This window comes from Salvelinus alpinus, chromosome 13 (genome assembly GCF_045679555.1).
Source record: "Salvelinus alpinus chromosome 13, SLU_Salpinus.1, whole genome shotgun sequence".
Taxonomy (NCBI): Eukaryota; Metazoa; Chordata; class Actinopteri; order Salmoniformes; family Salmonidae; genus Salvelinus; species Salvelinus alpinus.
The window spans coordinates 55,199,632-55,223,645 of NC_092098.1; the positions used below are offsets into that span (position 1 = coordinate 55,199,632).

Here is a 24,014-nt window from a genome sequence, read left to right on the forward strand (position 1 = left end):
TCCTGAAGCCTGGGACTGGAAAACCCACCACCGGTCCAGGTGACCGGCTCATTGTGAAGCCTGGGACTGGAAACCCCACCACCGGTCCAGGTGACAGGCTCATTGTGAAGCCTGGGACTGGAAAACCCTCCACCGGTCCAGGTGACCGGCTCTTTGTCCTGAAGCCTGGGACTGGAAACCCCACCACCGGTCCAGGTGACAGGCTCATTGTCCTGAAGCCTGGGACTGGAAAACCCACCACCGGTCCAGGTGACAGGCTCATTGTCCTGAAGCCTGGGACTGGAAAACCCACCACCGGTCCAGGTGACCGGCTCTTTGTCCTGAAGCCTGGGACTGGAAACCCCACCACCGGTCCAGGTAACAGGCTCATTGTCCTGAAGCCTGGGACTGGAAACCCCACCACCGGTCCAGGTGACCGGCTCATTATCCTGAAGCCTGGGACTGGAAAACCCACCACCGGTCCAGGTGACCGGCTCATTGTCCTGAAGCCTGGGACTGGAAACCCCACCACCGGTCCAGGTGACAGGCTCATTGTGAAGCCTGGGACTGGAAACCCCTCCACCGGTCCAGGTGACAGGCTCATTGTCCTGAAGCCTGGGACTGGAAACCCCACCACCGGTCCAGGTGACCGGCTCATTGTCCTGAAGCCTGGGACTGGAAAACCCACCACCGGTCCAGGTGACCGGCTCATTGTCCTGAAGCCTGGGACTGGAAACCCCACCACCGGTCCAGGTGACAGGCTCATTGTGAAGCCTGGGACTGGAAACCCCTCCACCAGTCCAGGTGACAGGCTCATTGTCCTGAAGCCTGGGACTGGAAACCCCACCACCGGTCCAGGTGACCGGCTCATTGTCCTGAAGCCTGGGACTGGAAAACCCACCACCGGTCCAGGTGATAGGCTCATTGTGAAGCCTGGGACTGGAAACCCCTCCACCGGTCCAGGTGATAGGCTCATTGTCCTGAAGCCTGGGACTGGAAACCCAACCACCGGTCCAGGTGACCGGCTCATTGTCCTGAAGCCTGGGACTGGAAACCCACCACCGGTCCAGGTAACAGGCTCATTGTCCTGAAGCCTGGGACTGGAAACCCCACCACCGGTCCAGGTGACCGGCTCATTGTCCTGAAGCCTGGGACTGGAAACCCCACCACCGGTCCAGGTGACAGGCTCATTGTGAAGCCTGGGACTGGAAACCCCACCACCGGTCCAGGTGACCGGCTCATTGTCCTGAAGCCTGGGACTGGAAACCCACCACCGGTCCAGGTAACAGGCTCATTGTCCTGAAGCCTGGGACTGGAAACCCCACCACCGGTCCAGGTGACCGGCTCATTGTCCTGAAGCCTGGGACTGGAAAACCCACCACCGGTCCAGGTGACCGGCTCATTGTCCTGAAGCCTGGGACTGGAAACCCCACCACCGGTCCAGGTGACAGGCTCATTGTCCTGAAGCCTGGGACTGGAAAACCCACCACCGGTCCAGGTGACCGGCTCATTGTCCTGAAGCCTGGGACTGGGAAACCCACCACCGGTCCAGGTGACCGGCTCATTGTCCTGAAGCCTGGGACTGGAATACCCACCACCGGTCCAGGTGACAGGCTCATTGTCCTGAAGCCTGGGACTGGAAAACCCACCACCGGTCCAGGTGACAGGCTCATTGTCCTGAAGCCTGGGACTGGAAAACCCACCACCGGTCCAGGTGACAGGCTCATTGTCCTGAAGCCTGGGACTGGAAACCCCACCACCGGTCCAGGTGACCGGCTCATTGTGAAGCCTGGGACTGGAAACCCCACCACCGGTCCAGGTGACAGGCTCTTTGTCCTGAAGCCTGGGACTGGAAAACCCACCACCGGTCCAGGTGACCGGCTCATTGTGAAGCCTGGGACTGGAAACCCCACCACCGGTCCAGGTGACAGACTCATTGTGAAGCCTGGGACTGGAAAACCCTCCACCGGTCCAGGTGACCGGCTCTTTGTCCTGAAGCCTGGGACTGGAAACCCCACCACCGGTCCAGGTGACAGGCTCATTGTCCTGAAGCCTGGGACTGGAAAACCCACCACCGGTCCAGGTGACAGGCTCATTGTCCTGAAGCCTGGGACTGGAAAACCCACCACCGGTCCAGGTGACCGGCTCTTTGTCCTGAAGCCTGGGACTGGAAACCCCACCACCGGTCCAGGTAACAGGCTCATTGTCCTGAAGCCTGGGACTGGAAACCCCACCACCGGTCCAGGTGACCGGCTCATTGTCCTGAAGCCTGGGACTGGAAAACCCACCACCGGTCCAGGTGACCGGCTCATTGTCCTGAAGCCTGGGACTGGAAACCCCACCACCGGTCCAGGTGACAGGCTCATTGTGAAGCCTGGGACTGGAAACCCCTCCACCGGTCCAGGTGACAGGCTCATTGTCCTGAAGCCTGGGACTGGAAACCCCACCACCGGTCCAGGTGACCGGCTCATTGTCCTGAAGCCTGGGACTGGAAAACCCACCACCGGTCCAGGTGACCGGCTCATTGTCCTGAAGCCTGGGACTGGAAACCCCACCACCGGTCCAGGTGACAGGCTCATTGTGAAGCCTGGGACTGGAAACCCCTCCACCGGTCCAGGTGACAGGCTCATTGTGAAGCCTGGGACTGGAAACCCCACCACCGGTCCAGGTGACAGACTCATTGTGAAGCCTGGGACTGGAAAACCCACCACCGGTCCAGGTGACCGGCTCATTGTGAAGCCTGGGACTGGAAACCCCACCACCGGTCCAAGTGACAGACTCATTGTGAAGCCTGGGACTGGAAAACCCTCCACCGGTCCAGGTGACCGGCTCTTTGTCCTGAAGCCTGGGACTGGAAACCCCACCACCGGTCCAGGTGACAGGCTCATTGTCCTGAAGCCTGGGACTGGAAAACCCACCACCGGTCCAGGTGACAGGCTCATTGTCCTGAAGCCTGGGACTGGAAAACCCACCACCGGTCCAGGTGACCGGCTCTTTGTCCTGAAGCCTGGGACTGGAAACCCCACCACCGGTCCAGGTAACAGGCTCATTGTCCTGAAGCCTGGGACTGGAAACCCCACCACCGGTCCAGGTGACCGGCTCATTGTCCTGAAGCCTGGGACTGGAAAACCCACCACCGGTCCAGGTGACCGGCTCATTGTCCTGAAGCCTGGGACTGGAAACCCCACCACCGGTCCAGGTGACAGGCTCATTGTGAAGCCTGGGACTGGAAACCCCTCCACCGGTCCAGGTGACAGGCTCATTGTCCTGAAGCCTGGGACTGGAAACCCCACCACCGGTCCAGGTGACCGGCTCATTGTCCTGAAGCCTGGGACTGGAAAACCCACCACCGGTCCAGGTGACCGGCTCATTGTCCTGAAGCCTGGGACTGGAAACCCCACCACCGGTCCAGGTGACCGGCTCATTGTGAAGCCTGGGACTGGAAAACCCACCACCGGTCCAGGTAACAGGCTCATTGTCCTGAAGCCTGGGACTGGAAACCCCACCACCGGTCCAGGTGACCGGCTCATTGTCCTGAAGCCTGGGACTGGAAACCCCACCACCGGTCCAGGTGACAGGCTCATTGTGAAGCCTGGGACTGGAAACCCCTCCACCGGTCCAGGTGATAGGCTCATTGTCCTGAAGCCTGGGACTGGAAACCCCACCACCGGTCCAGGTGACCGGCTCATTGTCCTGAAGCCTGGGACTGGAAACCCACCACCGGTCCAGGTAACAGGCTCATTGTCCTGAAGCCTGGGACTGGAAACCCCACCACCGGTCCAGGTGACCGGCTCATTGTCCTGAAGCCTGGGACTGGAAAACCCACCACCGGTCCAGGTGACCGGCTCATTGTCCTGAAGCCTGGGACTGGAAACCCCACCACCGGTCCAGGTGACAGGCTCATTGTCCTGAAGCCTGGGACTGGAAAACCCACCACCGGTCCAGGTGACCGGCTCATTGTCCTGAAGCCTGGGACTGGGAAACCCACCACCGGTCCAGGTGACCGGCTCATTGTCCTGAAGCCTGGGACTGGAATACCCACCACCGGTCCAGGTGACAGGCTCATTGTCCTGAAGCCTGGGACTGGAAAACCCACCACCGGTCCAGGTGACAGGCTCATTGTCCTGAAGCCTGGGACTGGAAAACCCACCACCGGTCCAGGTGACAGGCTCATTGTCCTGAAGCCTGGGACTGGAAACCCCACCACCGGTCCAGGTGACCGGCTCATTGTGAAGCCTGGGACTGGAAACCCCACCACCGGTCCAGGTGACAGGCTCTTTGTCCTGAAGCCTGGGACTGGAAAACCCACCACCGGTCCAGGTGACCGGCTCATTGTGAAGCCTGGGACTGGAAACCCCACCACCGGTCCAGGTGACAGGCTCATTGTGAAGCCTGGGACTGGAAAACCCTCCACCGGTCCAGGTGACCGGTTCTTTGTCCTGAAGCCTGGGACTGGAAACCCCACCACCGGTCCAGGTGACAGGCTCATTGTGAAGCCTGGGACTGGAAACCCCTCCACCGGTCCAGGTGACAGGCTCATTGTGAAGCCTGGGACTGGAAACCCCACCACCGGTCCAGGTGACAGACTCATTGTGAAGCCTGGGACTGGAAAACCCACCACCGGTCCAGGTGACCGGCTCATTGTGAAGCCTGGGACTGGAAACCCCACCACCGGTCCAAGTGACAGACTCATTGTGAAGCCTGGGACTGGAAAACCCTCCACCGGTCCAGGTGACCGGCTCTTTGTCCTGAAGCCTGGGACTGGAAACCCCACCACCGGTCCAGGTGACAGGCTCATTGTCCTGAAGCCTGGGACTGGAAAACCCACCACCGGTCCAGGTGACAGGCTCATTGTCCTGAAGCCTGGGACTGGAAAACCCACCACCGGTCCAGGTGACCGGCTCTTTGTCCTGAAGCCTGGGACTGGAAACCCCACCACCGGTCCAGGTAACAGGCTCATTGTCCTGAAGCCTGGGACTGGAAACCCCACCACCGGTCCAGGTGACCGGCTCATTGTCCTGAAGCCTGGGACTGGAAAACCCACCACCGGTCCAGGTGACCGGCTCATTGTCCTGAAGCCTGGGACTGGAAACCCCACCACCGGTCCAGGTGACAGGCTCATTGTGAAGCCTGGGACTGGAAACCCCTCCACCGGTCCAGGTGACAGGCTCATTGTCCTGAAGCCTGGGACTGGAAACCCCACCACCGGTCCAGGTGACCGGCTCATTGTCCTGAAGCCTGGGACTGGAAAACCCACCACCGGTCCAGGTGACCGGCTCATTGTCCTGAAGCCTGGGACTGGAAACCCCACCACCGGTCCAGGTGACAGGCTCATTGTCCTGAAGCCTGGGACTGGAAACCCCACCACCGGTCCAGGTGACCGGCTCATTGTCCTGAAGCCTGGGACTGGGAAACCCACCACCGATCCAGGTGACCGGCTCATTGTCCTGAAGCCTGGGACTGGAAAACCCACCACCGGTCCCGGTGACATGCTCATTGTCCTGAAGCCTGGGACTGGAAAACCCACCACCGGTCCAGGTGACCGGCTCATTGTCCTGAAGCCTGGGACTGGGAAACCCACCACCGATCCAGGTGACCGGCTCATTGTCCTGAAGCCTGGGACTGGAAAACCCACCACCGGTCCAGGTGACAGGCTCATTGTCCTGAAGCCTGGGACTGGAAAACCCACCACCGGTCCAGGTGACAGGCTCATTGTCCTGAAGCCTGGGACTGGAAAACCCACCACCGGTCCAGGTGACAGGCTCATTGTCCTGAAGCCTGGGACTGGAAACCCCACCACCGGTCCAGGTGACCGGCTCATTGTGAAGCCTGGGACTGGAAAACCCACCACCGGTCCAGGTAACAGGCTCATTGTCCTGAAGCCTGGGACTGGAAACCCCACCACCGGTCCAGGTGACCGGCTCATTGTCCTGAAGCCTGGGACTGGAAACCCCACCACCGGTCCAGGTGACAGGCTCATTGTGAAGCCTGGGACTGGAAACCCCTCCACCGGTCCAGGTGATAGGCTCATTGTCCTGAAGCCTGGGACTGGAAACCCCACCACCGGTCCAGGTGACCGGCTCATTGTCCTGAAGCCTGGGACTGGAAACCCACCACCGGTCCAGGTAACAGGCTCATTGTCCTGAAGCCTGGGACTGGAAACCCCACCACCGGTCCAGGTGACCGGCTCATTGTCCTGAAGCCTGGGACTGGGAAACCCACCACCGGTCCAGGTGACCGGCTCATTGTCCTGAAGCCTGGGACTGGAAACCCCACCACCGGTCCAGGTGACAGGCTCATTGTCCTGAAGCCTGGGACTGGAAAACCCACCACCGGTCCAGGTGACCGGCTCATTGTCCTGAAGCCTGGGACTGGGAAACCCACCACCGGTCCAGGTGACCGGCTCATTGTCCTGAAGCCTGGGACTGGAATACCCACCACCGGTCCAGGTGACAGGCTCATTGTCCTGAAGCCTGGGACTGGAAAACCCACCACCGGTCCAGGTGACAGGCTCATTGTCCTGAAGCCTGGGACTGGAAAACCCACCACCGGTCCAGGTGACAGGCTCATTGTCCTGAAGCCTGGGACTGGAAACCCCACCACCGGTCCAGGTGACCGGCTCATTGTCCTGAAGCCTGGGACTGGGAAACCCACCACCGGTCCAGGTGACCGGCTCATTGTCCTGAAGCCTGGGACTGGAAACCCCACCACCGGTCCAGGTGACCGGCTCATTGTCCTGAAGCCTGGGACTGGAAACCCCACCACCGGTCCAGGTGACAGGCTCATTGTGAAGCCTGGGACTGGAAACCCCTCCACCGGTCCAGGTGATAGGCTCATTGTCCTGAAGCCTATGGACTGGAAACCCCACCACCGGTCCAGGTGACCGGCTCATTGTCCTGAAGCCTGGGACTGGAAACCCACCACCGGTCCAGGTAACAAGCTCATTGTCCTGAAGCCTGGGACTGGAAACCCCACCACCGGTCCAGGTGACCGGCTCATTGTCCTGAAGCCTGGGACTGGAAAACTCACCACCGGTCCAGGTGACCGGCTCATTGTCCTGAAGCATGGGACTGGAAACCCCACCAGCGGTCCAGGTGACAGGCTCATTGTCCTGAAGCCTGGGACTGGAAAACCCACCACCGGTCCAGGTGACCGGCTCATTGTCCTGAAGCCTGGGACTGGGAAACCCACCACCGATCCAGGTGACCGGCTCATTGTCCTGAAGCCTGGGACTGGAAAACCCACCACCGGTCCAGGTGACATGCTCATTGTCCTGAAGCCTGGGACTGGAAAACCCACCACCGGTCCAGGTGACCGGCTCATTGTCCTGAAGCCTGGGACTGGGAAACCCACCACCGATCCAGGTGACCGGCTCATTGTCCTGAAGCCTGGGACTGGAAAACCCACCACCGGTCCAGGTGACAGGCTCATTGTCCTGAAGCCTGGGACTGGAAAACCCACCACCGGTCCAGGTGACAGGCTCATTGTCCTGAAGCCTGGGACTGGAAAACCCACCACCGGTCCAGGTGACAGGCTCATTGTCCTGAAGCCTGGGACTGGAAACCCCACCACCGGTCCAGGTGACCGGCTCATTGTGAAGCCTGGGACTGGAAAACCCACCACCGGTCCAGGTGACAGGCTCTTTGTCCTGAAGCCTGGGACTGGAAAACCCACCACCGGTCCAGGTGACCGGCTCATTGTGAAGCCTGGGACTGGAAACCCCACCACCGGTCCAGGTGACAGGCTCATTGTGATGCCTGGGACTGGAAAACCCTCCATCGGTCCAGGTGACCGGCTCTTTGTCCTGAAGCCTGGGACTGGAAAACCCACCACCGGTCCAGGTGACAGGCTCATTGTCCTGAAGCCTGGGACTGGAAACCCCACCACCGGTCCAGGTGACAGGCTCATTGTCCTGAAGCCTGGGACTGGAAACCCCACCACCGGTCCAGGTGACCGGCTCATTGTCCTGAAGCCTGGGACTGGAAAACCCACCACCGGTCCAGGTGACAGGCTCATTGTCCTGAAGCCTGGGACTGGAAACCCCACCACCGGTCCAGGTGACAGGCTCATTGTCCTAAAACCTGGGACTGGAAACCCCACCACCGGTCCAGGTGAACGGCTCATTGTCCTGAAGCCTGGGACTGGAAACCCCACCACCGGTCCAGGTGACAGGCTCATTGTCCTGAAGCCTGGGACAGGAAAACCCACCTCCGGTCCAGGTGACAGGCTCATTGTCCTGAAGCCTGGGACTGGAAAACCCACCACCGGTCCAGGTGACAGGCTCATTGTCCTGAAGCCTGGGACTGGAAAACCCACCACCGGTCCAGGTGACAGGCTCATTGTCCTGAATCCTGGGACTGGAAACCCCACCACCGGTCCAGGTGACAGGCTCATTGTCCTGAAGCCTGGGACTGGAAACCCCACCACCGGTCCAGGTGACCGGCTCATTGTCCTGAAGCCTGGGACTGGAAACCCCACCACCGGTCCAGGTGACAGGCTCATTGTCCTGAAGCCTGGGACTGGAAAACCCACCACCGGTCCAGGTGACCGGCTCATTGTCCTGAAGCCTGGGTTCAAGGTTCAAGGTTCAAGGACAAGGTACCTGTTCTGGAAAGAGCCAAGAACTTGAGAGGAACATATATCTTCCTCAACGAGGACTATCCTGAAGCTGTGCACCAGAAGAGGAAAGAGCTGATCCCAGCCATGAAAGCTGCCAGAGCGCGTGGGGACATTGCTTACATCCGCTATGACAGGCTCATTGTCCCCCATCCCAGAAGCCTGGAAGGGATGAGAGAACCAAGCCTATGGGTTCGTAGCTTCAACCCAACAGCACACACACACCAATGGATTAATGGACTGCTGAATGTATTTTCTTTCTCTTGCTTGTTTGCTATTTTCCATATGATGTCTGATAAGCTACCCAGGAAAGGGATGAAAATAGCCCAAATTAATACAGTGGGGAGAACAAGTATTTGATACACTGCCGATTTTGCAGGTTTTCCTACTTACAAAGCATGTAGGGGTCTGTCATTTTTATCATAGGTACACTTCATCCGTGAGAGACGGAATCTAAAACAAAAATCCAGAATGTGATTTTTAAGTAATTAATTTGCATTTTATTGCATGACATAAGTATTTGATCACCTACCAACCAGTAAGAATTCCGGCTCTCACAGACCTGTTAGTTTTTCTTTAAGAAGCCCTCCTGTTCTCCACTCATTACCTGTATTAACTGCACCTGTTTGAACTCGTTACCTGTATAAAAGACACCTGTCCACACACTCAATCAAACAGACTCCAACCTCTCCACAATGGCCAAGACCAGAGAGCTGTGTAAGGACATCTATGTTCTCAAATAATCGTAAGGTATGCTTTCGCCGTAAAGTATTTTTTTAAATCTGACACCGTGGTTGGATTCACAAGAAGTTAATCTTTAAACCTATGTAAAATAAGAAGTTAATCATTCATAACCCACATTGGCTTCAGGTTGAATTTAGGGGAACAGGCAATGTATTCTTATGGGGAGAGATGTCATTGTAAACTGTGAGATGAAAAAAAACTGTTTTCACAGTTAATAACCTTTTCTCAATAGGGGGTGCTGTTTACACTTTGAAAAAAATTTGTTCCCAAATTAAAAACCTCTTGACACTACAGGGGGTGCTGTTTCAACTTCGACATTTAGCGTTCCCAAATTAAACTGCCTCGTACTCAATTCTTGCTCGTACAATATGCATATTATTATTACTATTGGAGAGAAAACACTCTCTAGTTTCTAAAACCGTTTGAATTATTTCTCTGAGTGAAACAGAACTCGTTTGGCAGCGAAATTCCTGATAGGTACTGCAAAATCTGAAAATGTTGAATCTGTTCTAGGATCAGTTTAAAACTCTGTATGCATCCTATGGGTCGTCATGAACTGCACCCGCCTTCCCCTGGATGTCAGTAACCAATGAGAAGTGGAATGGAGCTTCTACGTAGATCTCAGAGCTTATAAAACGCCATGGCATGCAGTGTCCGCTCTTTTCGACTTTCGTCAAGACGCAGAGGAGGACATCGTAATCAAACGCTCTCGTTTTAGGCCTTATGTATATCCGTCTGTGATTTAATTCGATATAAGTGTTAGAAACATCATAACGAAGTTATTTTAAACCGAGTTATATCAGTTTATGCGAGTATATTGCTATTTTCGGTATTTCCTTATTGCGCTTTAACGATTATGGCATGTCTGTGCGACATAGCTATTGTTAGCTGCTAATTCCAAAGGTGAAGAGGACGTTTTACAACCGTGCAACGATTATTTTGGACAAAGGACAACTTGCCCAAGATTCTGATGGAAGCTCGTCCAAAAGTAAGAGCTATTTATGATGTTATTCCGTATTTATGTGGAAAAATGTAAAAGTGTTTGGTCGCCATTATTGCGGCACTGGTCTGGCTGTAACGCACACTGTATGTCTAGCAACGTTAATTTTAAAAATCTAACACAGCGATTGCATTAACCACTTCCGGTTAGTCCAGGACGCTTAGAATCGACACAGGTAGACCTCATAGTGGCTTGATGGGTTGTCATCAAAGACAGGTTCATAAGACATTGATAACCCACATAGGGTTTAGGTTGAATTTAGGGGTGCAGGCAATGTATTCCTATGGGGAGAGAAGTCAATGCAAACTGTTTGATGTAAACACCTTCTTTGAACTGTTAAGGGTTAATGCCACACGGTAAAGGTTAGGCTTGCACAGATCGGGAGGACCTCAGGAACGTTCCTGAGGTCGAATTGTGCTTCTCACCCTAACGGTTCTCCCACTGTCACCCAAAAGCACCTGAAATTTAGGGCCAGGCTTAATTTTGGGCCTTCTTCCTTTCACTGTCGCTGTGCTCAGACTGAGCGAGCTACGGTCAAGCGGGGCATCTCGTTGAACTCGGCACAGCCTAGAGATTATGGTAATGCCATTGCAGGCTCTGAGTGTCTTTAAGCACCACACTTTGTCACTCCATCCTTGCTGTGTGTGAGAGAGCTTTTCTTTGACATCTGTTGGGAGAAATTACTGATTTACAATTCATGAGGGTTGCCTAATCACACATATGAAGTTTTGAAAAGATCTGACCTTTTTAACCCTTTGAAACAGCCCCTATGACACAATTTTAAGGTACTTGTGGTTGACACAGGAAGCTGAAAGTGAACACATATCCTCCTTGGGGTAGGCTCTTATAGAATATTGAGTTTTAAGTCTTTATGTTAAGAACTGACTTATTTACAGAGGGTTAAATGAGTGTGTGTTATTTCATAAAATCACAGAATTCTGGCAGAGCTTCGAGACCCACTTGAAAAATGTTCGTCTGAACACGCTGCAACTGGATCTGTAACCTTTTTGGGGAAAAAAAACTCTTTGTGAACATCACCAATTGTACATGTACGATTTCTCTTCAATTACGATCGATAAATGGCTGGTTCTTTTTTTCCTGACACCGTAGGTTTATGTACTTTGACGTGAAGCGGTCAAATTAGTGCTCTAATTTCGTTTTTGACCTTTAATCCCAGAAAAATGGCCATAACTCAAAAAGCGTTGAGGCCTCGACGCCATCTTGTTCGGGGCCAACTGCCCATTATGCCAAACCTATGCTCACCAAGTTTCGTCTTCGAAATCTTTTCCGTTTCAGGAGAAAAGGCCACGTCGCGATTGGTGATGTTTTGTACATTTGCAATATGATTCCATTCGCCCTCTGGTGGGATATACCGGGACAGCGGAAAAAACGGCCAACATTTTAAAATGTTATAAAACGGAAAGCGAATATTCGATGACTTCCTGAAAGATTTCGCCCCCGTGCACGGCCCGGCGCCGGCCGCGTTGGTGGACCGTACATTTGCAATATGGTGTTTCTCACTAACCATACAGCAAATGTCAAAATGTTCCCTTCATGTATGTTAATGCAGGAAGTAGGTGAGGCGCTGTCCTCAGACGATCAAATGCTTTCTCCGTAAAGCCTATTGAAAATCGGACAAAGCTTTTCGATTACCAAGATTCTAAGCTAAAGAATCATATATGACACTTGTATTTTCATGAATGTTTAATATTACGATTTTTTTTAATTTCGCAGTCTGCAATTTCACCGGATGTTGTCGAGGTGGGACGCTAGCGTGGACTGCACCAGATTTGCCAGTTCTTGCTGTGAGATGTTACCCCACTGATCCACCAAGGCACGCTCCCGGACATTTCTGGGGGGAATGGCCCTAGCCCTCACCCTCCGATAAAACAGGTCCCAGACGTGCTCAATGGGATTGAGATCCGGGCTCTTCGTTGGCCATGGCAGAACACTGACATTCCTGTCTTGCAAGAAATCACGCTCAGAACGAGCAGTATGGCTGGTGGCATTGTCATGCTGGAGGATCATGTCTGCATGAGCTTGCAGAAAGGATACCACATGAGGGAGGAGGATGTCTTCCCTGTGACACACAAATCAAATCAAAATCAAATCAAATTTATTTATATAGCCCTTCGTACATCAGCTGACATCTCAAAGTGCTGTACAGAAACCCAGCCTAAAACCCCAAACAGCAGGCAATGTAGGTGTAGAAGCACGGTGGCTAGGAAAAACTCCCTAGAAAGGCCAAAACCTAGGAAGAAACCTAGAGAGGAACCAGGCTATGAGGGGTGGCCAGTCCTCTTCTGGCTGTGCCGGGTGGAGATTATAACAGAACATGGCCAAGATGTTAAAATGTTCATAAATGACCAGCATGGTCAAATAATAATAATCACAGTAGTTGTTGAGGGTGTAGCAAGTCAGCACCTCAGGAGTAAATGTCAGTTGGCTTTTCATAGCCGATCATTAAGAGTATCTCTGCCGCTCCTGCTGTCTCTAGAGAGTTGAAAACAGCAGGTCTGGGACAGGTAGCACGTCCGGTGGACAGGTCAGGGTCCCATAGCCGCAGGCAGAACAGTTGAAACTGGAACAGCAGCAAGGCCAGGTGGACTGGGGACAGCAAGGAGTCATCATGCCAGGTAGTCCTGATGAATGGTCCTAGGGCTCAGGTCCTCCGAGAGCGAGGAAGAAAGAGAGAAAGAGAGAATTAGAGAGCACATAAACTACTGCAGCATAAGTACTGGAGGCAGAGACAGGAGGGGTCGGGAGACACCACACACACACCCCACACACACACACAGAGACACATATATTTGTATATTCGGGAACATAGTAGAGAACTTTAAATAATTTTTACTTAAGTAATTTACAACTGATCTTGAAAGGAACACTATGACACATGAAAACGTTGTGAACCTGGTGTAACAATATGGAGACCATGCTGACACCTAGTGGACATCAAGAGGAACTACACCACACACACACACACACACAATAACCTTAAAACAGATGGATGCTTGACATAAATTGTTATTCTTTATTAGACACTATTAAATATATCCAATGAAGACACATTAACAAGTCAGAATGTAAAGTCGGAATGTAAAGTCGGAATGTAAAGTCGGAATGTAAAGTCGGAATGTAAAGTCGGAATGTAAAGTCGGAACGTAAAGTCGGAACGTAAAGTCGGAATGTAAACCACAAATGAATGGAAAGTTCTTCAAAAGCAGCTGTAGTGAGTGGCGCTGCTTGAGGTTGACTGAACTAGGTCAAAGCATATAACACTATACATGGTGAGTGAAAACCTAATTACATAACCCACTCCTCTCTACCCGGTATCTCATTCTACAACTATACATGGTGAGTGAAAACCTAATTACATAACCCACTCCTCCCTACCCGGTATCTCATTCTAACGCTATACAACTTTGTAAGTGTCTGTTTGCAAGTTTTCGGAACAGATTCCTGTTGGATCGTTCCACCAATTATACCCACCCCAGTAGTGCTGTGTAGTTGGAACGTTCCACCAATTATACCCACCCCAGTAGTGCTGTGTAGTTGGAACGTTCCACCAATAACCCACCCTAGTAGTGCTGTGTAGTTGGAACGTTCCACCAATTATACCCACCCCGGTAGTGCTGTGTAGTTGGAACGTTCCACCAATTATACCCACCCCAGTAGTTCTGTGTAGTTGCACTCCTCTGATCATTCATTAGTGAAGCCACAGCCATGTTGTTAGGTTGTATTGCCCTGTGCAGCAGTTAACCAATTGAAGCCGTATTATTCATAGCTTATGTAATCGGAGGTTGTATAAAGCTTATACCTTCCATTTACTATTGTATTTAATTTCCCCCTTTTCAGAACCACACACACTCTTAGTTAACACAGTTGTCAAGCCAGACACCTTGCTGTGCTCTGCCGTTACTGCTCTATGTGAATCAGCCTCATTAAACAACCTCAACTGGAATCCTGCCTGTCTGTCATCTGTGCTCTTACAAGCAGCTGGGAGAGAGCACATAGTGCTAAGTAAAACCTAACCCTAAAGGACATACAGTCCACCAAGTCCTCAACTACAGACATCCTAATGCACAGTCAAACTGGTCCCTTATCAGCAGCAACTCTGCTGGCTCTGTCAAAGACATGCCTCACTGCCAGACAGACATGTCAACACACAGTCAAACTGGTCCCTTACCAGCAGCAACTCTGCTGGCTCTGTCAAAGACATGCATCAATGCAGGCTGGAGATCTAGACAAAGGAGAGAGAGATACGAGGAGAGTTGAAGGGGTGAGAAGGAGAGAGAAGGAGAGATACGGGGGGTGAGAGAAAGAGAGAGGAGAGTTGAAGGGGAGAGAAGGAGAGAGGAGAGAGAGAAGGAGAGAGAGAAGAGAGTTTAAGGAGAGAGAAGGAGAAAGAAGGAGAGGAGAAGGAGAGAGGAGAGTTGAAGGAGAGAGAAAGAGAGAGAGGAGAGTTGAAGTAGAGAAGAATAAAGAAATCAGCAGTAACTGAAAGCTGTGGTCAGCAGAAAGACTTTTACTGCTACTGTTTGTTACTGTCCGCTACTGTCCGCTACTGTCCGCTGCTGTCTGTTGCTGTCTGTTACTGTTTGCTACTGTCTGTTACTGTCTGCTACTGTCTGTTGCTGTCTGCTACTGTCTGTTACTGTCTGTTGTTGTATGTTACTGTCTGTTACTGTCTGCTACTGTCTGCTACTGTCTGCTACTGTCTGCTACTGTCTGCTGCTGTCTGCTACTGTGTGTTACTGTCTGTTGTATGTTACTGTCTGGTACTGTCTGCTACTGCCTGTTACTGTCTGTCACTGTCTGGTACTGTCTGTTACTGTCTGCTACTGTACACTACTGTCTGTTACTGTTTGTTACTGTCTGCCACTGTCTGCCACTGTCTGTTGCTGTCTGCTACTGTCTGCTACTGTATGTAACTGTCTGCTACTGCCTGTTACTGTCTGTTACTGTCTGCTACTGTACACTACTGTCTGATACTGTCTGCTACTGTCTGCTACTGTCTGCTACTGTCTGTTACTGTCTGTTACTGTCTGTTACTGTCTGTTACTGTCTGTTACTGTCTGTTACTGTCTGTTACTATCTGTTACTGTCTGTTACTGTCTGTTACTGTCTGTTACTGTCTGTCACTGTCTGTCACTGTCTGCTACTGTCTGCTACTGCCTGTTACTGTCTGTTACTGTCTGTTACTGTCTGTTACTGTCTGCTACTGTCTGCTACTGTCTGCTACTGTCTGCTACTGTCTGTTACTGTCTGTTACTGTCTGTTACTGTCTGTTACTGTCTGTTACTGTCTGTTACTATCTGTTACTATCTGTTACTGTCTGTTACTGTCTGTTACTGTCTGTCACTGTCTGTCACTGTCTGCTACTGTCTGCTACTGTCTGCTACTGTCTGTTACTGTCTGTTACTGTCTGCTACTGTCTGTTACTGTCTGTTACTGTCTGTTACTGTACACTACTGTCTGTTACTGTCTGTTACTGTCTGTTACTGTCTGTTACTGTCTGTTACTGTCTGTTACTGTCTGTTACTGTTTGTTACTGTCTGCTACTGTCTGCTACTGGCTGATACTGTCTGTTGCTGTCTGCTACTATCTGCTACTGTCTGCTACTGTCTGCTACTGTCTGCTGCTGTCTGTTACTGTCTGGTACTGTCTGTTGTTGTATGTTACGGTCTGTTACTGTCTGTTACTGTCTTACTGTCTGTTACTGTCTGCTACTATCTGTTACTGTCTGCTACTGTACACTACTGTCTGTTACTGTCTGTTACTGTTTGTTACTGTCTGCTACTGTCTGTTACTGTCTGTTACTGTCTGCTACTGTACACTACTGTCTGTTACTGTCTGTTACTGTTTGTTACTGTCTGTCTGCTACTGTCTGCTACTGTCTGTTACTGTCTGTTACTGTCTGTTACTGTACACTACTGTCTGTTACTGTCTGCTTCTGTCTGTTACTGTCTGCTTCTGTCTGCTACTGTCTGCTACTGTCTGCTACTGTCTGTTGCTGTCTGCTACTGTCTGCTACTGTCTGCTACTGTCTGCTACTGTCTGCTACTGTCTGCTACTGTCTGCTACTGTCTGTTACTGTCTGGTACTGTCTGTTGTTGTATGTTACTGTCTGTTACTGTCTGTTACTGTCTGTTACTGTCTGTTACTGTCTGTTACTGTACACTACTGTCTGTTACTGTACACTACTGTCTGTTACTGTTTGTTACTGTTTGTTACTGTCTGCTTCTGTCTGCTACTGTCAGTTACTGCCTGCTACTGCCTGCTACTGCCTGCTACTGTCTGCTACTGTCTGCTACTGTCTGCTACTGTCTGCTACTGTCTGCTGCTGTCTGCTACTGTAAGTTACTGTCTGCTTCTGTCTGTATCTATATGCTACTGTCTGCTACTGTCTGCTACTGTCTGCTGCTGTCTGCTGCTGTCTGCTGCTGTCTGCTGCTGTCTGTTACCCCAGACATGCCAACTCACAGTCAAACTGGTCCCTTACCAGCAGCAACTCTGCTGGCTCTGCCAAAGACATGCCTCAATGCAGGCTGGAGATCTAGACAGAGGAGAGAGAGATACGAGGAGAGTTGAAGGAGAGAGAGGAGAGTTGAAGGGTTGAGAAGGAGAGAGAGGAGAGAGAGGAGAGATAAGGGGGGAGGAAAGAGAAGGAGAGAGAGAGTTTAAGGGGAGAGAAGGAGAGAGAAGGAGAGAGAGAAGAGAGAGAGAGTTGAAGGGGAGAGGAGGAGAGAGAGCAGAGTTTAAGGGGAGAGGAGAGAGAAGGAAAGAAGAGAGAGAGAGAGTTGAAGTGGAGAGAAGGAGATAGAAGGAGAGAAGAAGAGCAGAAAAGGAGAGAGGAGTGTTGAAGGGGTGAGAAGGAGAGAGAGGAGAGTTGAAGGGGTGAGAAGGAGAGAGAGGCGAGTTGAAGGGGAGAGGGAGAGAGGAGAGTTGAAGGGGAGAGGAGAGGAGAGAGAGGAGAGTTGAAGGGGAGAGAAAAAGAGAGGAGAATTGAAGGGGAGAGAAGGAGAGAGAGGGGAGTTGAAGAGGAGAGAAGGGGAGAGAGGAGAGTTGAAGTAGAGAAGAAGAAAGAAATCAGCAGTAACTGAAAGCTATGGTCAGTAGAAATACTTTTACTGTTACTGTCTGCTACTGTCTGCTACTGTCTGCTACTGTCTGTTACTGTCTGCTACTGTCTGCTACTGTCTGCTACTGTCTGCTACTGTCTGTTACCGTCTGTTACCGTCTACCGTCTGTTACCGTCTGCTACCGTCTGCTACCGTCTGCTACCGTCTGCTACCGTCTGTTACCGTCTGTTACCGTCTGTTACCGTCTGCTACTGTCTGCTACTGTCTGCTACTATCTGCTACTGCCTGCTACTGCCTGCTACTGCCTGGTACTATCTGCTACTGCCTGGTACTGTCTGCTACTGTCTGCTACTGTCTGCTACTGTCTGCTACTGCCTGCTACTGCCTGCTACTGTCTGCTACTGTCTGTTACTCTGCTACTGTCTGCTGCTCTCTGCTACTGTCTGTTATCGTCTGGTACTGTCTGTTACTCTGCTACTGTCTGTTACTCTGTTACTGTCTGTTACTGTCTGTTACTGTCTGTTACTGTCTGATACTGTCTGATACTGCCTGTTACTGCCTGTTACTGTCTGGTACTGTTTGTTATTGTCTGGTACTGTCTGTTACTCTGCTACTGTCTGTTACTCTCTGCTACTGTATGTTACTGTCTGCTACTGTCTGCTACTGTCTGCTACTGTCTGCTACTGTCTGCTACTGTCTGCTACTGTCAGGTAGTGTCAGTTACTGGGTTTCTATACGTTATTGGTCTGATGTTGCCATTTAACAATCTTCCCTGCACATGTAACATTGTAAAATGTTATTTAAGTTGTTTATTATTGTAATTATATATTTTGTATGTTGTGTTTGTGATGAATCTATGTAATGCAAAGTTAGCAACAAACAAAAGTATATTTTTCATTGAACTCCTGACTGTGTTCCAGGACCACCTCCCACTGGGCACAGACGTCAATTCATCTCCACCTTGGTTCCACGTCATTTCATTGAACCAATGTTCAACCGGTGCCCAGGTGGCTGCCATGATGCCTTCAAGTCTGCTCTGGTATCTTGCCATGAATCTTATCAAGTTACAAACAACAATCTTTTACCACATCGGGATTCCATTGTCCATCTGGTAATTAAAACGTGTTAGTCTGCTTCTGAGAGTGACTCATAATGCACAGTGCTTCTGTAAATGTGTGTGTGTGTGTGTGTGTGTGTGTGTGTGTGTGTCTCAGAGCAGGCTGGTGGGAGGAGCTATAGGAGGAATGGCTGGAATGGAATAGATGGAAAACTCACTGTGGTTTCCATGTTTGATGTTTGATGTGTCTGATTCCATTCCATTTATTCCAGCCATTACAATGAGCCCGTCCTTCTAGCTCCTCCCACCAGCCTCCACTGGCAGGTGTGTGTGTGTGCTAATGTGTTTACATGCTTGTGTGAGTGTTCATGTGTGAATGCAGTTCAGTGTGCTTCCGTGTGTTTGTGGTGTGTGTTTGTGGTGTGTGGTGTGTGGTGTGTGGTGTGTGGTGTGTGGTGTGTTTGTGTGTAAATGTGTGTGTGTGTGTGTGTGTGTCAGAGCAGGCTGGTGGAAGGAGCTATAGGAGGACTGTCTGTGTGGGCAGTTCAGTGTGCTTGCAGGTTAAAGTACGCATGTGCCTCTACTGTACATGTATCTATTAAAGCACAGTCAGTACTCAGAGAGACTCAGACAGAGACACAGAGATACAGAAACAGACAGACACCATGTCTCCCTCCCAGTCCTCACTACTACTTCTGCTGCTGCTGGTCTCCTGCTCCGGGGCCCCCCGTTCCTTAGGAGGAACCACGACCTTCAACTTCATAGGGACCAACCCAGACGGAACATACAGGGTGAGACCAATGACAATGTTGATGCTTCCTATTAAAGATGCACTAAGCAGAAATCACTCTGTCATTTCCTGGTTGCTACAATTCTAATAGTTTGCTTAATTTCAGTTCGTGACACAACAAGCATGTATAGTGTAGATCTAAACTGCTGTGAAATATATTTTCAATAACCAACAACATAGTATTTTCAGCTGTTTGAAGCTGGTGTACAGAACTGAAAGTAAAAGTCACAAAAAGCGAGACATTTAACATTATCCTAAATATAACCCATCAATTGAGTGTTTCAGCATTGAATATCCTGTATATTTATCAATATATCTTTGTTGATCTTTGATGTAATTGTTTTAGTGCCGAACTGGCGCCAGTCACAGTCATGACTAAAAGTCAATAGTGAATTGGTAATTATGTTGAATAGATGGTTTTCATTGGGCTATTTTCTACTGAACTACATGGTCTATCTATTAGAAAGTTATGAAAAACATGGAAATAGATATAAAGAATATGAAAACAAATCTGAAAACATATTTAAATTACCAATGTTTCCATAGATTTCCAAAATGACCTGTTAAAAAGAAACATTTAATAGCAACTTTTGTAAATTACTGGGGGTTTTGCTAACCTATTCTTAGCTCAAGAGGCTTGTAAAATGGACTCCAGACTGGTGGAAGCTCTTTTTACAGCCATTACAGTTGTACATTTTCTTTACCAACTTTTCAAGATTCTACCAACTTGGCACAAATCTTTGGGTAACACAAAGTGCTCAAGCTCAATAAAACCATTCTGGAGTGACTTTATTATGTGTAAATGTCTCGCTGAATATAAAGCTATCCCATTGTTTTCAGAAGACTGAGGTATTTCCCTCTAACTGTCCTTCTTCATATTTCTTTTGATCCTGACAAACTCCCCAGTCCCTGCCGGTGACAAGAATACCCATAACATGATGCGGCCACCACAAAACTTGAAAATTCAGAGAATCAATTACAAAAAACATTATTCTAAAAACACACCAAGAGGTTATGAGTGTTCCTGATTGGTCCAATCAGCTTGGAAATATTTAACTAGGATAGTCAGTTAAGAACAAATTCTTATTTTCAATGACGGTCTAGGATCAGTGGGGTAAGGTAAAAATATGTCGTTCTGCCCCTGAACAAGGCAGTTAACCCACTGTTCCCCTGAACAAGGCAGTTAACCCATTGTTCCTAGGGTGTCATTGAAAACAGCACTTTGTCCTTAACTGACTTGGCTACTTAAATAAACAATAAAAAATCTTATATCTATTTCACAATTTGAAATTGATTTTCTCTGTTGTTGATAACTAAGTGTTGTTTTGAATTGATAATATCTATTGTTGATAACGAGGTTTTGTTTTGAAATGATAATATCTACTGTTGATACCTAAGTGTTGTTTTGAGTTGATTTTGCCTGTTGTTGATAACCAAGCTTTGTCCACCAATGATTATGTTGTCCCTAACCACTCCCTCTCCAATCAGGCTTTGATGGAACATGGTTTGTTCTCTACAGAAGTCTTGTTGTAACATGGTTTGTTCTCTACAGAAGGCTTGTTGAATCATTGTAACCCCTGACAAAGGATGAAATGCATCAGAGTTTAGAATGTTCTGTACTATTGAACGTACCATAATGATAAAGGCATTTAGCTATATGAAGAATGCCTTGCTCCTCCTGGTTCTCTTACCCTCCTTACCAAAGAAAACATTTGTCTTTGTTGCACACTCGTTAAAGACAGCAGTCTTGCATTGTGTCTGAAGTGGTGGTTTAAAACTTCTTCTTAATAGGGGGTGCCATTTCCACTTTGGGAAAAAATAGTGCCCAAATTTAACGGCCTCGTACTCTGTTCTAGATCATATGATATGCATATTATTATTACTATTGGATAGAAAACACTCTGAAGTTTCTAAAATTGTTTGAATTATATCTGTGAGTAAAACAGAACTCATTTGGCAGGCAAAGTTCCAAACAGGAAGTGATAATTCTGAAATGGGTCTCTGTGACAGGCCTTGCCTATTCAATTGCCTTGTATTTATGGATATGTATGCACTTCATACGCCTTCCACTAGATGTCAACAGGCAGTAGAACGTGGAATGAGGTGTCTGGCCTGATGTGGGACCGAATGAGAGCTTTTGGAGTGACAGGTCAGCCATATTGGCAGTATTTTGCTGCGCACCTGGGAGCACCATGTCATTTTCTGCAATGCGTTAGGTAGACACGAAGAAATGCTCCGTCTGGGACATTTTTGGATACATATGAGAAAAACATCATAAAGATGGATTTTCAACTGAGTTTGACCAGTTTATTCGACTTTTATTATGACTTTTGGAATTTTTCATTCCATGCGCCTAACGTTCATGGACACGTGAGCACCATTATGCTAGCCAAAGTTGCTAATTCGACAGAAGAAATGGACATTCTAAAACAAAACAACGATTTATTGTGGAACTAGGACTCCTGGCACTGCATTCTGATGAAAGTTCATCAAAGGTAAGAGAATATTTATGATGTTATTTCGTATTTTTGTTGACTATGTGGACTCCAACATGGCGGAGAATGGCTGAGCGCTGTCTCAGATTATTGTATGCTGTGCTTTTTACTAAAGTTATTTTTTTAAATCTAACACAGCGATTGCATTAAGAACCAGTGTATCTTTAATTATTTGTCCAACATGTATTTTTCAGCAAAGTTTATGATGAGTTTTTCTGTTAGATTACGTGACTCTCCAAAATTTCTCCGGACATTTTGGTGCTATTTGTGACGATGGCTGCGTTGTAAAACCCAGATTTGTAGCTATAAATATGCACATTTTCGAACAAAACATAAATGTATTGTATAACATGATGTCATAAGACTGTCATCTGATGAAGTTGTTCAAAGGTTAGTGATTAATTTTATCTCTATTTGTGGGTTTTGTGAAAGCTATCTTTACGGTGAAAAAATGGCGTTGTGTTTTGGGCTATTGTGGTGAGCTAACATAAATATATATTGTGTTTTCGCTGTAAAACATTTTAAAAATCGGAAATGTTGGCTGGATTCACAAGATGTTTATCTTTCATTTGCTGTATTGGACTTGTGATTTCATGAAATTATATTATATGATATCCCTGTGGCGCTAGGCTAGGCTAAGCTATGCTAGTCAGCTTTTCTGATGAGGATGATCAGAGGTTATTAATTATGGCTGCAGCCCGACACCGGTACACCTATGACAACATCCAGCTCAAATGCAGGGCGCGAAATTCGAAATCTATTTTTTTTAAATATTTAACTTTCACACATTAACAAGTCCAATACAGCATTTGAAAGATAAACATCTTGTCAATCCAGCCAACATGTCTGATTTTTTAAATGTTTAACAGAGAAAACACCACATATATTTATGTTAGCTCACCACCAAATAAAAAAGAGGACAGACATTTTTCACAGCACAAGTAGGATGCAAGTAGCATGCACAAGCCAACCTAACTAACCTAGAACCAACCTAAATAACCTAGAAAAAACTACCTCAGATGACAGTCCTATAACATGTTACACAATAAATCTATGTTTTGTTCAAAAAAATTGCATATTTTAGCTATAAATCAGTTTTACATTACTGCTACCATCATAGCTACAGTCAGAAATCGCACGGGAGTAGCCAGAGAAAATAGACACCAACGTCAACTACCTAATTACTCATCATAAAACATTTCAGACAAATATATGGTGGATAGCTAATGAAAGACAAATATCTTGTGAATACAGACAATATTTCCGATTGTTGAAGTGTTTTACAGCGAAAACACAATATATCGTTATATTAGCTTACTACAATAGCTAGCACACAGCAACATTGATTCTAGTCAAACGGTAGCGTTAGCACAGTTCGACAGATATATGAAAAAGCATCCCAAATTGGGTCCTTATCTTTGTGGATCTTCCATCAGAATGTTCTCCAAGGGGTCCTTTGTTCAGAAACGTCTTTATTTCGATCCAGAACGAACAATTTCCCTCTTGAATTAGCAAGCACACTGGCAGTGCGACGCTAACCTCTCCATCTTGAAAAAATTATTGCGTCGCATCACGTCTAAAGTCCAGAAAACATTTCAATAATATAATTAAAGTATATTGAAATAACATACTTTAGGATGATATTGTGACATGTATCAAATAAAATCTAAGCCAGAGATCATATTCACCTTTACAGAGTGTTTTCCAGGAGCCGAGTCCAGGTGCTACTTCGCGCCCAGAAAGAAAAATAAACTGCGCAACACTCAAAGAGGCTGTGTTCAAATACAGGACGAGATAATCAACTGATTTCAACTCTCACTTCCGCATGACACCCAGAGGAAGGCGTATGACGTGTTTCTACAGTCCTAAGTGACATGCCCTTTTATAGACAAGGGCTCGAAGAGCGACATCGATTTTGGAAATCTCACTTCCGGATAGGAAATGGACTGTAAAAATAGTTCTGTTCCACTTAGAGAAATAATTAAAACGGTTTTAGAAACTAGAGACTGTTTTCTATCCAATAGTAATAACAATATGCATATTGTAAGAGCAAAAATTGATTAAGAGGCCGTTTGAAAATTTGCACATATTTTCCAGTTTTTCAATACGCCCCCTGCAGCCATAACAAGTTTAATGAATTGTGTCGTCGCAGGTGGACGTCCATTACAAGACAGCCTTCACAAGTTGTGGTACATGGTTGTGTACCACCGAGGACTGTGCGAATCAGGTCATGATAATGGGTCAGACA

General features: G+C 48.7%; 2 protein-coding genes across 2 annotated transcripts in view; both read left to right on the forward strand.

The window, feature by feature from the left end:
• The window catches only part of LOC139537942 (mucin-2-like), a 258,502-nt gene that overhangs the window by 213,975 nt on the left and 20,513 nt on the right, over window positions 1-24,014 (forward strand). The window lies entirely within an intron of this gene.
• LOC139537943 (uncharacterized) overlaps window positions 18,885-24,014 on the forward strand; it is a 25,643-nt gene continuing 20,513 nt past the window's right edge. The window contains exons 1-2 of the mRNA XM_071339846.1: window positions 18,885-19,272; window positions 23,919-24,014. The exon at window positions 23,919-24,014 is cut by the window's right edge and continues 89 nt beyond it. Of these exons, the coding sequence (XP_071195947.1) occupies window positions 19,147-19,272; window positions 23,919-24,014 (222 nt within the window). The 5' untranslated portion in view covers window positions 18,885-19,146. The remainder of the gene's footprint in view (window positions 19,273-23,918) is intronic.